The 16,526-nt window shown below is 38.0% G+C and overlaps 1 protein-coding gene across 2 annotated transcripts; it reads right to left on the bottom strand.

Moving 5' to 3' along the window:
- Positions 1-5,537: 5,537 nt before the first annotated feature.
- Positions 5,538-13,662, bottom strand: LOC111252137 (regucalcin-like). Of its 2 annotated transcripts, none has more exons than XM_022809640.2 (7): positions 13,392-13,662; positions 12,314-12,414; positions 11,900-12,026; positions 11,049-11,164; positions 10,239-10,322; positions 8,506-8,682; positions 5,538-6,776 (listed from the first exon to the last, which is right to left on the bottom strand). In XM_022809640.2, exons 1-7 carry the CDS (start codon positions 13,579-13,581, stop codon positions 6,552-6,554), a joined length of 1,020 nt encoding a protein of 339 aa, XP_022665375.1. In that variant the 5' UTR covers positions 13,582-13,662; the 3' UTR covers positions 5,538-6,551. The 2 variants fall into 2 exon arrangements, with proteins under 2 accessions (XP_022665375.1, XP_022665383.1); XM_022809648.2 differs by lacking the exon at positions 13,392-13,662 and adding an exon at positions 13,174-13,278.
- Positions 13,663-16,526: the final 2,864 nt, after the last annotated feature.

The following is a 16,526-nucleotide window of genomic DNA, read 5'->3' as shown; positions in this document are numbered from 1 at the left end:
AGCTACCCTTAAGTGGTTTAATATAAAACGTGACATAATGAACTTCAACCTCTACACCTTCTTACAGATTTATCTTATTTCCAACCGACGTACGCACCATTACTATCTAAGACCTTCTGCCGTTTGGACAGCAACTTAATTGTCCCGCTGCTATAGAAATCCGACGGTAAAAACCAAATTCGACAGACATCATGCAAATTTTTTTTATAACTTTTCCATCAAAAACCAGGATGGCAATATTTTGAAAAAAATGGTAGTCTGTCAAAGCAATGTCTGACGACTATAGTGGGTGGCAGAGTGCCTCTAATGGTAACTCTTGCATTTTAACCGCCATTATTCTTACGATGTGAAGTAGAGCGTTAAGGATGGTTTATTGCTGTGTCCACTGATTTTGATAGTTCCTGCATTAGGCCATTAGACAGGCAGCGGAAGTCTTCGCGACTGTACATTTGCTTTAGAGTGATGTTTCGCCGTTTCAGTTGTGTCCACCCACTGATCAATTGTTCGTCCCGAGTGAAAATTAGGTACAAAAGTTTTACCCTTCTTCGACATTCGTTTATCCAATTTCCTTATTTTATTGATTTCATTGAGGTAAAAAAAAAAAAAAAAAATCTACATTCATGAAGCCCGAGTGCTAGCACCTTGAGATCTGTCGGCTCTCTCACCACAGCCCTGAACCCTTCGTTATTCACGATCACGGGAGATCTTCCATGGGACACACTTTCGAGCAACGAATGTCCTTCTCAAAATATTTTGAACTAACGGCTCAAGGTCTTTCTCGTAGTACAAGCCTCGCCGCATACCGAATGTTTACAACGAGCTGTTTCCGTCGATCTAATTCTAAGACAGGACTCTGGAACCTTTCAGTCTTTCATGGCTCACCACAATTCATTTGGTGAAACTCCAATGCCAATACCCAAGTGAATTCTATTTTATAGGATACAAATGCACCGTTATAAAATATAGGATTACTTTCCAAAACGAGATTAACGGTTGTCACGTTTAATATATACATAACAAAACACACACACACACATATATATATATATAATACTGAGTTAGCATGATTGGCCGGAGCGAGACAAACGTAACGCAGGACAATGAAAAAAACCGGCAAAGTAACGGGATATCTAAAACAATGCAGTAATTTGTTTGCGATGAAAGGACCCACAATAATAATAATAATAGTTATACGACCGCGTTGACCGATTCGCAAGAACAGTACTATCGACAGCAAATAATAAACTAAGTAAATGTAACTTGGCTTCAACTAAGTAGGCTTAAAGTTGGCTAATATTTGATTAGAATTGTTGTAAACAGCGTATCCAGCGCGTTTACGGGAAAGGCTCTGATTTCGTATCCCTTAAAGATGATCCAATTTGTCGTCGCAATCTTGATGTTAACTTATAAGTATACATAAATAAAATTGTATCAAGGTTTTCAGTCGAGTGATAACTAATCGCACCTTGATTCTAACCTATAGTCAACCAGTTTAGTTCTTCGATTCACATAACAATTATCACTAGGTGATGTTCTATGGCCATTTATAAAAACCTTCTTTTGAAACCACTTATCCACTAGAGTAGTTAATTTATTACCACAATAAACGTTTGAACAAAAAAATGTTGGCACTAAAAAGTTCCGGACTTCGCATTTCTGTGGCTGTTTGGCCGTTCAATAACGTATTAATAATAAATAGTCGATCTGCGTTCTCATGTATATAATCCATCAATACCGTTTCCCGTCCATTTTATATGAGAGGAGATGTGAGGGTCAGACAGTCTCTTCAAGACGGTCTCTCCTCTCATCACCGCTTCTCACGTTTGTAGAGTTCAAGTCTAATTTAATTCGATACACATATAGCTCAAACCTCTATACGTGTTGCAATAGAAAAAAAAGCTGTTTATATGATTCTGATCATATAAAGACAGACGTGAATCGTTTCATTAAATCAAAGATGATATATACACGCTTACGAGGTTAACCAGCAATATCAGTCCTTAATTAAATCCTAATTGACGCTAAAGGATACTGACGCTGTGGAAGTAAACTATTGTATTGCGTCGTCTAATGCAGCATCCCACTGATTGACGAGACACACAAATCCAGCCACGACCACAATCGTAGTACGACATGACACCCCTTTGCAACTGAAATCGGTCGAGGCCGTGACCTCGTCCTATATACCAGATGCTTCATAGAAGCGTTTCATTTTGCGAAACAAACTTCAGTAAGTAGCTTGAAAAAATTCTAACAGCAATACAAAGTTTTTAAGTACAAAAACGTCTTACAAACAACGAAGTAGGCAGGAGAATTCCAGTTAAAGGCAAAAGGGTAACTTGCTCTCCCGTTTCAAACACGTTTATTCAGTCCACTCAGAGTCGTTTTACTAATCTCGATACTATGCCACATTCAAGTGCTGCGTTTCTCATAGCCCGTGGGTTTTTTGACGGACTGCGTCGTTCTAGAAAAATGCTAGAAATACTTAGGGCATACTCGATCGAAAGCTCGTTTGCCAGATACCAAAACGGCTGGGCAGTTTGGTAATAAGAGTGTGACAGACAACCGCTTGATGCTTAGAACTCTACATTCATAAGAATCGTTAAGTGAGGTTACGCGACACGTAACAGACCACACGAGTATATTCTGATACTGTCATTAGGCTTAGGTTAAGAAGCAGGCCATACTAGGATCACAGAACATCTTACATACCACCCACAATCTTTTTACCGTCAGATATGAAGTGATTGGCAGAAATCTGTTGTCCGGAGATAGAGAGACATTTCAGAGTAAGTACTTGACGAGAACTCCTACTGATTTGAAAAGCGGAGATGTGACATATCGACTTGAAATTCTAAAAGTTCCAAGTCGCCACCGTAATAACCTGAGCAGATCTCAACGTCGACGAGCATGGTTCAGACACGATTACGAAGTACAACGACCCGAATCATTCGGAAACATTACAGTTCGGTAGAGTACTTTACTATTAATGTACAATAGGTTCTTGGGGTAGGTAGTATATTCAAGCAGGACAATATTTTTTCAAACATGGGTTTTTTTACTTCGAGATTTTCGTGTCGATCCCAGTTCATCCTTTAAACATGATCCCCATAGTTCTCGTCATTACTTATTAAAGTACTGGAATCTACATGAATTTAATCGGTAATTGCCTAGCTTGCGAAAAATCGTTATGTTTCGGTATAAAGGCAAAATCAATTTTGCCAGCTTCCCTTGAATACAGCTAGAGAGAGAGCCGATAGATCTTTGTGGCCAAGGAAGATCCACTTCACTCGACCGGCGTATCTGTTCCCGTGTCTATGAGTTTTTAAACTATCTAAATACGTTGACTATTGGGTCGACCCATTTTCCCATTGGCGCAGCGTATTCGTAATATGAGTGCAAAGCAATTATGGAAGCGAAATAATTTTAAACGATATCAAGTTTACGTTTATATAGTAATAGGATGGTGTGGCTGTGTCAGTTGATTGGGATCCTCCTGCTAGCAAACGTCAATACCGTTCGAATTCGTTCAACTGAGACAATTGAGCGGCGGGGTCGTACCACATTCGAGGGTCACAGGTCGATGATATACATTTTTCGTTTTCAGGCATCATTTGCGCTTGTCAACAATCGTAGCCCACAAATACAAATGTCCTCAGTCCTTTTGTGACAATTTAGTACTTAGTATTAAATTCTCGATAACGTTGACAACTACAGCAAGCAGTTGTAGAGCTAAATAGATAGATGATGTACATTTTAAATGTCAAAATCAATTGGTCGTCATATTAGGATTAGGGCAGTTATGGAAAAAGAGAGCTATGTATATATTCTTTTCAAAGTATACGATATCATATTTTAACGTTAACAATCTTAAAGACAAGTCCGGTCTCATGTTTACGATGACTGATTTTCATTTTGTCTACTAATAAAGGCTAATAATACGGGGTGGTTTCTTAGAGTGACTGAGTTCTGCGCTGCCCATCTTGGGCGTCCATGACCCTTCCAAAAGAACGGCTTCTCCTCTATACATCACACGAGGACAACTCGCGTAGCTGTACACCTAAAATTTCGTTCGCTCGGACAAACATTACCCAATCGTCGAATCCGAATATTCGTAAACAGCGTACGAATTTGTATTCACTCGTCCATTAAAGCTAGTTATTGCAAAAGCTAACATTGTTACTAAATACTGCAAAAGAAAAAAAATTTTCCAATTGAAAATAATTTTCGTGGCAACGATAAGGCCGCGAAAAAATAGCGAGCGGCGATATTCATTCGATAGCTTTTGGCATCCATATATGGTTTGATTTCTGCTTTTGCGTATGTTTCACCTAAAAAAGTAATACATTTTTTTCAGATAGACTTCATGCCTGAGCAGGAACAACAAAGGGTACCGCTACACAAATATACTTATTTTACAAGTTATTTAACAGTCTTCCGAAAAATTCAGATAATTATTCAAAAATGTACAATTTTATTAGTTTCATCTTACCTCTCTGTTTCGAGTTTCGCATTTGGTACTGCTGTTAGGCATTTCATGATACGCTTGGCTGACTCAAACGAAATCTGTCTGTCTATGCTCACGTTCGAATCCAGATCATAACGTGTCCCTAAGATCAGTAGGCAAATACGTTACCGTTACGAAAAAAAGAATTATCCGTGGGTGTTTGACATTCGCACAGAGGTACGAGGCAATTATTATGGAAGTAGCTGGCTTCCTGCTTGTCTCGAGGAACCTACTAGCTTATATGTACATCTCAACACATTTTAGTAACATGTGAAGAGGAGATTACAAATTGAAGAACTTCAACCATGATACCTAACATGAATAGCTGACTTTAAAGTATCTATTCTATGTTAGTTGTCGCAGGGATTCAAAAGGTAACGTAACTTTGTTGTTACGCATTTCGTTGTTGAAGTATAGTTAAACGCCGTAGCGGTACACCGGCTTCTATTCAGGCTTTGTCAGTGTAGAATCTTCTATAGGGGGTGTTGTATAATGTAACTCTATTTAATACCTAGGTAATAAATATAATGGTTTTGATTTAATAATATATCGTCGAATATATAGTCTTGACAAAGACTTTTACTGGATTGCATACACTCACAGAAGCGTAGGACACGTCTTGTTCTATGATATGCTGTAACGTTTTTCCTAATTCTGTATTGCATGCCAAATCAAACGTCATTCTGCAAATTTTCATTTCTACTTTATTGGTATTGAAGGAAGTTGCAGCCATGCTCCCAGCGTAGTTGTTCCAACGCGCCTGTATCAGCCTGCAGAGCGATGTTGCGGATGACCGCAGCGGGCTTTATTTCAGCCATTTCCGAGGCGGACTATTTTCTGGTCTAAAACCCCAAGCTTTATCCATCTACGTGGCATAAATTCTGATGAATGTACGTATGAACGTTGCGTTTGAATTTCTAATTGTTCTCAGTTTATTATAGAATTCTGTTCTCAAGTGAATTATAGAAGCATGCAAAGAATGCGCTACGACAAGCTTCCGTGTTGGACAAAAAACTAATGCAACATCAAGTAGCGGGATATGAATCGATTTTAACAACAAGCTTTATTCTATCACTCCTTCAAACTATAGTTCACTAAGCACGGGACTTGATTTGGCACTCGATTGTTTGTTTTCGTTGGCAAAAAAGAAAAAAAAATCGTTCAGCTGATGGTAAAATATAATGCTTGTGGTCATTGCTTCTGACAATACAGACCTAGACGTTGTGCAGATTTTTTATTTTCAAATTTATTGTCAAATGGGACAGTTGAGAGAGTTCTGAATTCTATCTATTAGTAGATATTCATAGATTAATCACTTATTTTAGAAGCTCTTTTACATATTTTCAAATAGTACGGCAACCAAATTGTAGGCTTCAACAGTGATAAACTATAGAACCCGCTTTTTGATAAGAAAGGAAGACAATACATTCACTACACACAGCGTCTACTATGAAAATAAATAATATTTGGGATGTCTTATGCATTTTCAATTGGATAATTAATGTATTTTAATTTCTAACACAGATATAAGCTGCACTTACGTTTATCAAATTATAAAATTTGCCATTCACACGATGGCCTCGTCAACGGGTTAGCGGTTGAAGCTTTGCAATGTGACATATGCCACACATAGGTATACAATATATGTAGGACGATGTTTGAACAAGATACAATGGAGGATTGAAACTATCTATCTCGCCTTTTTTTCCATATGTCATGCTCTTATGCCTATACCTGTATGCTGTAAAAGTGATACTAGCCCAACTGCTCCGACTGATTTTTATTACTTTTGATGTAATACTCTGACTGCTTTCAGTAACGCTGAAAGTAAAGGTTAAATTTCTACTTATCCGCCACTGAGTGTTAATCCGGGCGATGGGTCATATTCATTGGAAATGCTTCTGATTGTAGGAATTATAACCACGTCGCTGGTGCTGCCGCTGGTGTTTCGTACAACGCTGTTCGATAAATCGGCGCGGCGACGTGCACAAGAGAAATTTTTCAAATACTGCGCGCGCTATTCGATCGATGCTGCTCCTGGTCGTTAACTGTATTTCATACTGGTTCCTGCACTTTTATTGCTTTTGCCGCCATTAAGATTAAGTAAAATAGGTGTTGGTTTTCTTCCTTGTAAATTACTGTATCCTTTAACGGCAAAAATATGTCCCGCGTTCACTTGTCTGGTGAGCTCGTCTTGTGTGAGTCCGACGTATGACGACGCAACGAACAGCTCCCGGTAATCAGTTCCACCGAAGCAAACAGAACTTAACTGAAATGAAGACAAGCGACGTTGCTACAATGCGCATAGGTGTGCCGCACTTTAACAATGCTCAAAGATAGAATAGGTTCTCGTTCAACGATGTGTCGTAGGTGAGCGATTCACGCAAAGCAACGCCCTTTCATACGAAATCCATTTCTCTACTATAAGCATAGAAACTTTGCTCTAAACGTTATGAAAGATGTCCTCCACACAACCAGGTGAGATTTTTTTACTGGGCGTTATTTGGCTTATATATATATATATATATATATATATATATATAGAAAGAGAGAGAGAGAGAGAGAGAGAGAGAGAGAGAGGGAAATTTCCTGCACAACATTGAAAGTATACCAATATAAACAAGATTTTAGTTTATATTTAGGAAGGGCGAGATAACATTGGAAACTCTTATGTTCATACTCTGCGGGAATATTGTAATTGAACGTTGAAACTTTAAGTATCTAACTCTTTAAGTTCTCTCTAAGTTCTTGTTAAACGTTACCTTTACTTTTACGCAACATTAAAAAAAAAAACGCTGAAATCTAGGATTCACACGAACTAAGAACTATTCTCTCGACACTTGTAAGGCGATACGTTAAGGCAATAAGGAATGCGATACGCAAGTGTATTTTAGTAAGTAATATGGACATTTTGTCCAAAAAGCTTTTGAACATGTATCTGGAAAAAGGTACACTTCTGTTAAGCAGCTAATAAATACAAGCAATAAGGCAACAAGTAAAAGCAATAAGTTTTTAATGGAGCTTTCAGCAATAAACAGGTCCTTTGATTTCTTCAACTCTACACAAATTGATTTAAATTAGTAATAAGACCGGGGCCAGTTTTCGTTGATAACTATTAAACATTTTTATGCAACAGACTTTATATGCTGCTACTTCGAAAAAGAATCATCGTCGACTTCATTACTTAACGGTACATGCACTCTCTATTTGAAATATTCGAAATTATGCGAAGTTGTTTGCTCAGCTGGAAGCCGGTGACCACAAACTAATGATAAGCGACTGTACACGTCGGAATTCAAAAGCCTTCCGTGGCAAAATGTTAAGTAACCAATATCTCGCCATTAGAAAACCACAGCAAATAACACAAAAGCTAAAAGATTTCTTTAAAAAAAAAACTCGTCAAAAGCTGGACACTTTCTTGAAAAGTACACGGTACTTTTCAAGTACTTAAAAAGGTTGATAGCATAGGGAAATAATAAAGCCATTTACAACGTTTAACGTTTCTTCGATCTTCAAGTTGCAAAGAACTGCCAGCTATTATGAAAAATATGTTGCGTTTTTGATAAGTCGTATATGATGTCATAGGTCTATAGGCGATAAAAAAAATATTAGGCAGAAAATAATGCAATAAGGGCATGGCTTTTTCATTACATTGAACACAAACTATCGAGGGACTAAGCCAGCTGCAGGGACCGGACAAACCAGAAATGGCAAAAGGTCATGTACCACCGATGCCAGCAGCTGGTGTGATATTTACTTATTCTTTTTTATGGTAGGATATAGGTTTTCGGGTGTACTAAAACCGCTATTAAAGGCTACACCGGTGATTTTTGATAGTCTGAGTCACTTCGAACGAGGTGTCTCTTTATGACAGAAAAACGAAACAAAAAAAAACATTTTTCATGGAAAAATTTTAGAAGATATTCGTATCGTTAGGTTTATTGTAACATATTACCACCCGATATGTCCGAAGTCATATTGATATGAAATAAACGCACCTCCTTTGCTTTTGGCATGAGAAGATCTCTGAGGATGGTTTTTGACTCAATGTCCACCTCGATTACCTTGCCTTCTCCAGAGCAGCACACCCACAAATGGTCATTTTTGTCCACGGCCATACCTCTCACCTGGCTATTTTCCACAAGTGGGCTCGTCTCCCAGTTGATGAACGTGCTCTGCCAGCAAAAGAAAGACTTGATATGTAAAAAAATAAGATAAGAGTAGATATTTATTTCGCGCAAGTTTACCAAGCCAGCATCAAATACATCCGTCAAGCATGTGGTGCTGGTCCGCTGCCTCGCTTTTCTGAAGACATTCATGATAAGATAGGGCAGCTCCTTCATTCAGATAAATGCCCTTTTAAACAACCAGTTCTACGCTACTAGTCGCTTCGCCCCTCTGCAATAGAGCAATCAATGCCCGCTCAACCATCACCTTAGCTGTTCCCTATAGCCGCTCTAAAATGCTACTGGCATATTCTAATAACAGGCATACTTACAATTGTTTAGTAACCAATCTGCAATGATCGCAAGTACGATTAACTAGTGTTCAGCTGGTAATGGATTTTTCACATATGAACGTATATGGCTCCATCCATTATCCTATTATGTTTAGTAATATCTTTACCGTCAGCTTAATAGCCAAATGATGCGCTTGGATTGCACTGCCCCGCCCGAACATCTGAGTCGATTGCCCCACAATTTGTCCACTACATACGTGTTTGTATCTATCGATCTGAGAATTACTTATGTGCACATACAGCTCCGTAAAACATTTTACAGCAACAAGAGTATCGACGGCACCATTTTCTAGTTTCTAGATCAGCACCTTAAAAAGAAACGATAACAACTGGATCAGACTAACGATGCATAAACTCGTATTGAAAAATGCCAATAGTCCAGTTAATTGGTACGATGGGCACCGCAGCGTCTAGTTTCATTACGGGAACAACAAATCAAAGTCGTCTATGTTTTAATGCTGACATATTCAGGATACAGACGCGCTGATAAAAAGACCTTCTTGAGCACCGGCCTCGAGCACTGAACAAGTGATGAATATGACCGACCTGAGATCGTAAAGCTTCCCATGGATGACATCTTTTATTTAGGGTATTCTTCTCGTCAGGATCACCACGCACCTATCCTAAGCAGTGTACAATCCCAAAAAAAAAATGTTCATTTGTGCCGAGTGAACGAGCACCAGGCAGTAGAATTTTCGTTTTATAGGGGTCAGCACATTCAGAGAAAAAGAACGTTCCGAAAGCTACAAATATTTAGCCTTTTTGGTTTAATTGTTTTAAACGAAGCGCGAATATTCAAACATTCTATGAACTGAACATCACAGGAGATTCTGTCAATTGATTTTATGGTTTCCTCAAAGATGACGATCGTCTTTGAAAATGGCCCTTTCGAAATTCGTGTGCGTCGACTAAATGGGATATTATTGGGGCCAAATATGTTTTTCAGTTACATATTTTTTATCAGCTAATCCTTTAACATCTAGCTTGGATATTTAAATAACCTGGATATCTCTAAACAGCCTATTCTGCATTTCCAAATCGCTATATATTTGCTGTAGAATTAAGTCTATTAATATACATTATCTATTTCCCGAACAATTAGTCGCACTTTCACTCGAGTGTTTCTTTTTTTTTAATTTACCTTGGTCCATGTAATGCAACGGTCCCTGTCGCTCCGTGCTAAGTACCCAAGAAGAAACAAGTGTTACTTACGGGAGAGGTAATATTAATTTGATCCAAGCTGAAATAGACTAGACGCTTCCTCATCAGGTCGAATGCAAACAGGCGCGAATAATCCTTTAAATAAAAGAGATTCTTGAATAGTAGTACTCCGTATTTGACATCGTTCAACGAATTTCTGCCAGTGATGATTGCTGTTATAAATCTACTGCTGGATTTTTTCAGTAAATCACTACATAATTAAATATCATTTTAGAGCTCACATCCAAGCTATTTTTTGGAATCTCCTCTTATATTTAAAAAATAGCTTCGTGCAGCCAAATGTACGTCTTCTGCAGTAAATACCACTTTCCTGTTAGAGACAGTTTCCCCTCTGCAGTTGCATATAAAAGTTACATTTAAAATAAATACTGGACCTCAATAGATGCACATATCTAAATTAGAGGTGGAACTAACACCTGTTATCATAAAGGACGCTACCTGATACACGTAGGTTAAAGAAGCAAGATGAACGTGACTGGTCGTCCGATCAGAAATTATGTAAAAATAACCATGATTGTGGAGCGTTGCATGACGGGTCAAATGGAGTTCTTATGATGCTTTTACTTGGCCAATGAATAACTATGATGTACTGTCAACGCTGATGAACTAGACATTGGGTTCGAATACACACAAGTATTCTCACCACATGAGCTAGACATTTTAAAAGATACACTAATTAAATTTTACGTTCATTTTAGCTCCGTTTCACATGTCTGCGAACGTGTGGCAAGCGTGTATGCACATATCGGGCGTACATATATACTGCACGATGCAGCTATGACAATGCAACGACGTATTTACCTTGTTGAAACACATGCCATCCGACAGACAGATCCCATCGTATAGTTTGAAGATACTTCCAGCAGTCGTCATGCAACAAAATGTACCGCCGCATTGTTCCATCACTCGGTTGTTTTCTATATACGATACAATTGAAAAAAGCCAACTGCCGTTATCGTAAATGTAGCTGTCTTTCACTTTATTTCATAGCATATATTAGTACTGAAACGTGCTATTATCTTACTTACTGCAAACCCCTTAACGCAGACCTACATAATATAATAGCCTGATCTATAATGACTACATTTTTTCATTTATAGCCTTTAATGAGTAGTTTCAAAGAAACAAGGCAACATGTGAATAATAATCGATACTTTTTACACAGAAAACTACGCTGGTAGCTTTGAAATCGCAATTTTCAACATAATTAGATCATCAAGCTTAGTTGATTTATCATCTATTCTGTTTAGCCTACCTCTGAATCAATGCCCAACGACAGTTTATTCGAAATTATTCTAACCAGATATAAACACTCGGTAGAATTTACAAGGCAGGGCAGTCTGTCCACAAGAAGACCAGCCGTTTTAACTGTATCAGGATTTGCGGAGTAGATGTCTATGTAAACTACAGATTCCATATAATGTCCTCTGTGGCGTCTTTTGTGCTATATATTGAATGAAACGTAGAAACAAAAGTCGACGACAGTTAACTGTAATAATAACTCCAGCTACTTTTGTATAGCATCTTCGACTGATATTGCAGCTATCTTATCTAATACATATACGGCAGCTACCGTGCAATAATGTACGTACTGCACTTATTAAAGTAAATATCTTGATTTGTGATAATACCGAATCGCAGTTAGCTGATACCAGATTGAATAACGGAGAAGAATAAACGGCCACTGTTGTGTGTTGTGGCAGCCCCAACAGTTCCTTTGAGTCCAATATCTTCCAAAGAGCACACATCAAGCTCCGCATTATTATCAAGGTCCACAACCTGCATTCGACAACCGGTCCAATTGTTGCCAACCGAACAAGAAGACAACACGAAAAAAAAATCGAGAATGCGACGAGTGAGGTTTTTCCGGCAGCGGCGAAAAAGGAATCCTCTTATAACGTCAAATATAACATATATATTAAGAACCTTTCTCGACTGCTATATCTGTTTGATAATAGAAACGAAATAAACCAAATAAGATAAACCGCTTATTTACTTGAATTCATCTATTGTAAAAAAAGAAAAAACACGGTAGCGTGCTTAAAAAAATATATCCATATCCTTACCCTGATCTGCAGCCCGTCGCTAATGAGCACACTGCTTTGAAGTACGAACTCTGAAGGTAGTTTGGATCTTTTGAAGAGCGGAAACATAAACGCTGAGCGTTCTGCGTTTGAATTTTTAATAAACAGAAAAAGCATAAGTATCTATTCAGTTAGCACTATAAACTGAGTTATCTTTTTAACGAAAGCGATTTCTAACAACAAATATTAAGAGGACGCATTTGTGCTGCTAATGGCTATGCTTGGTAATTCAATGTAAAAGGCCATACAGGGCTAGCTCACGTTGCCTGTGGGCTTGTAGCTGCACAATAGGTCTTGATCAAAATACCCGTCGTTGCTCTAATATTATTCTTCGAGAAGAGGCGTACTTTGTTGAACTTTATAGTTGAAAGCTCTATAACATCTTTTCGATCACACCACAACACGTTAGTCTCGTGAGCTCGCTACACAGCCTCAAATCATGTAATGTTCTAAGTTCCTGAATTAGACAATCTGATTATTACTATCCATGCTAACAAGCCCTTAATGTTTTATACGCCTCTTAGAATACCACCATTTGTGAGGCGTTAATATACCTTCAAATGATATCACTAATTTCATGCTAAATAACATGCCCAAACAGTTTAATCAAAATGATTCGTATACAGAGCAGATAGAACCTGCCCTTTGAGCTAGTTATTGCAAATGGCACACGATTCAAAACCTATCGCAAGGCAAGAACAGGCCTTTAAAACACTGCCATTTTTAGTTAACGCTGTTTTCGCTTCCGGGAAAATTTTGCGGATCGCTGGCGCCACGCGTGGCCATCATTTGGTCAGGTGAATTGGCATCATAGATACAAATTCAAATCGTTCAATCGGTACCTTGTACGAAGCTTTTTATCGATATTGGGCAGGGTTTCACAGATTTGTTTTGGACATAATGTTAAAAATGATATATCAACTAATGTCTCTCGCATAAACTGTGAAGTAGTTTAGCTGTAGCAGACATCTACCAAAACATTGAAACCTAAAGCCGATGCATTCAAACATGAGTATCGACAGTGATGAGATAATCCTTCTAGCAACTCTTGTTTGCTTACTTTTTGTATAGAGTGTTGCGAGGATATCCTGGTCATCAACTGAGTACTTAATCACTTTCTTCATTGAAGCGTCAGCATAGTAAAGAATACCATCAATGAAAAACATGTTTGTGCCCTGTTTGCTTTTATGTGACTTTAGTGGCTTAATTCGACAGTTCGTTCGAGCAAGGACGCCCCCTCGAGTATTCATACTTTTTTCACTTATTACTTTAAATAGCTTAAATCTGTATGAAGCTTTCGAATTTTGGAGAACAGCTATTATAACAATTTCGTTTTCAATAGGAAATAAACTAGAATTTGCGAAGCAAAGTACGCAAAGAAAATAGGCTGTATTTAGTAAATACTCTGGGGGAGGGGGAGGGCTAGGGTGTAGTCTCAGAGGGACGATCGTACTCCAGTATAAGGTCAGCAACCCTCGACGAGTCGAGTAATTTCATCATTTGATGAAAATGTTGCGAAGACAAAAACCTACAAATAACCTTTTTTACATTTAGGTGATTCTTATTTGTAGACTCGGCTTGTAGAATGGGACGTCACCCTTTTGAAAAGTTTAATATATGGTATCTATCGAAATAATATGAACTTTTTCCATAGACGTTCTGAGCAACGATATCGCTCATGTCTATAATGACTCGTATGAAGAAAAGTAAAGGTCCTCATGATTTCAACGTCAAAGACGAGCTTAGAAACCGATGCTTTTCTGGCATGAGCGTTGGAACACGTCGAATCGCGTAGTTATTTTATTTTTTTATTTACGTTTGTTTGGCTAACCAGTAGTGCAAACTTTCCAGTGTCCAAACTGCCAAAAACGTAACTAGAATCGAAATGGACCCCAATATCAGAATTTCAATAGAGCATAATAAGTTTTCCAATTTTAAAAAAAAACACTGAGCCAGACACGGTAAATAACTAGTAATCTCAAGTGCTAATATATACCCTTATTGTTCATGACAATTTACCAAGTACCATAGTGGCTCCTTACCGTAGCAGTAGATGAAGTCGATAAAGCTACTCCTTGAATTTTTCTACCTATTTTTTTTCCATAGCATCCTTTTCAATTGCAATATAATACCAAAATGTGTAGGAAAGTGGACCTAGATTTAGGGAGAGTTTATTGCAAATGCATCATTGCCATTATTATATCTTTCAATGTATTCATAATCACATTTTAATTTAAAGCTTATAAAATTGCCTTATATGCCATGAACCATTTCGGATATGCTTTACTGCAGGAAATAAATATTTAGAAAATAGTTCTTATGTAGGATGGGGCATTCAAATCCACGATCTTTGGTGGCCTGCTTGTCGTAATGACATAGCTTTATCTACTGTTTTCGGTGACAGAAGGAGGCTAGTGCTTTCCTATAACAAAACAGCGAATTCGCTGTGGGAGAGAACAATACGTTGTTTTCGAAATTTTCTCGAAGATCAGCTACCAAGGTCGAAAAATACCACTTTAAGACTTACGCGAGTAGCATGCATTCTCTGAGTACACGCAACGGCCTCTATGCTTGTTTTGTTATTATGAATGTTGCTATTTTTTTACTTCTGATTATAACATAAATAATATAATACGACTTCTCGGTCAAATATTTTGTGTTTTGCCCGTCCCTGTAAGCGGCAATCTACGAATAATCTTGAAACGGTCTAAAATAGATGTTATTATGACTAGATTTTCATTAAATCGGCATTTGGCTATTTTTCGCTAGGCCTGTATTCCATACCGGCGGTTCGTAGGTCATGGCTAGTTCAACATTTGTAAGAAGCAAAAGATTTTCGAGTAAATAAATTAGGATCTTTTACCATAAATATTTGTAATGTAAATTTGGAGCAGTCCGTCGTCGGAGCACATATCTAACGCCATATGCTTCGAATAGTTTACTTAAGTGGAAGTAATAGCACCTAGATCTTTGTTCACGTCCTGACATTTAAGATTTACCTCGCCATCTCAGCTGGCCTTCGTTTTGCATTCCCATGCCGGCATTTGTCGGCATGTTTTAGGTCAGCAAATAGTTTTAGGTTAAATCTTTCGATCCACTCATAAAAGCCCAGTGAACCTTGTTGCATAATAAACTCCTTTTGCGGACTATTTACTACGCTGTATATATGTACATCTTCCACGTATGTTTTTACTGATAGTAACGTCAATATTGTATGCACTAGAGAGTTTATACATAACATATTGATTAAAGGCTCAGTATGGGTAGTATGGGTGTCCTTGAGGACATCCGGACGTTACACCAGCATTCCTAAAATGTTATTTGAAGTCTATGTTTGTTTGTATTTGTGTCTGCTAATTTGTCTACCTAAAATGGTCTAGGTAAAATACTGGCTTTAATTTTATTTTTGCAGGCCAATAAACCTGCTTTTACCCTGAGGAGATTTTACCAGTTGGTTGAATATTTCTTTGTTGTTACTCCTTACAGCTGCCATACACACAGCGGGGTAGCGGGTTAACTGCAACGGAAGTACGAAACAGTTAGGACCAAAGGAAAAAGTACTTGTAGTAACGTGACAAAGTTGGTAGAGTAATTCATTAGGAGGATGGAGTTACTGCAACAGTGTGATTAATGCAACAGCACAATCATAGTAAAACCATAAGTTAGTTAACTGGATTGAACAGCCGCAACAGTATATTAGATTGGGTGTAATAACAACTCAATTGTATTACATTAGGAGCAGCTAATTAACTAACAGCTGCAAGGTGACAGAACTATTTGGGCTACATTGGGCAAGTGGGTAACTGGATCTCGACAGTAACTGATGTACGCGCAACCTATAGTCGGGCTGGGCGTGAACTCAGCGAATCAGATTAGTTGCATTATGCGAAACGGGGACGGAACACAGCCTACTATAAGCCTCCAGTATATACTAGATGTACATTTTGACCTAACCTATCAATATGTAACGTTGAACTCTCTTATACGGTGGCAAACAGTTTCAGACTCACAATACTACATGCGTCTTCTACTTTCTCGAGAAAATTCGTAAAGTAGATGCATTACTATACCAACCTGATTACAACTTATTTTTTTAAAATAGACGCAGATGCGGTAAAATTTGTGTCGTAGGGCTAGCACGCTATTTGATATCTTATGTAGATTTCAGGGTTCTTTTGCAATTATAGAGTCAGTT

This window comes from Varroa destructor, unplaced genomic scaffold (assembly GCF_002443255.2).
Source record: "Varroa destructor unplaced genomic scaffold, Vdes_3.0 BEIS01000001.1, whole genome shotgun sequence".
In the NCBI taxonomy this organism is placed as follows: Eukaryota; Metazoa; Arthropoda; class Arachnida; order Mesostigmata; family Varroidae; genus Varroa; species Varroa destructor.
Note: the sequence above shows the minus strand (reverse complement) of the source record. Positions and strands in the feature narration are given on the sequence as shown.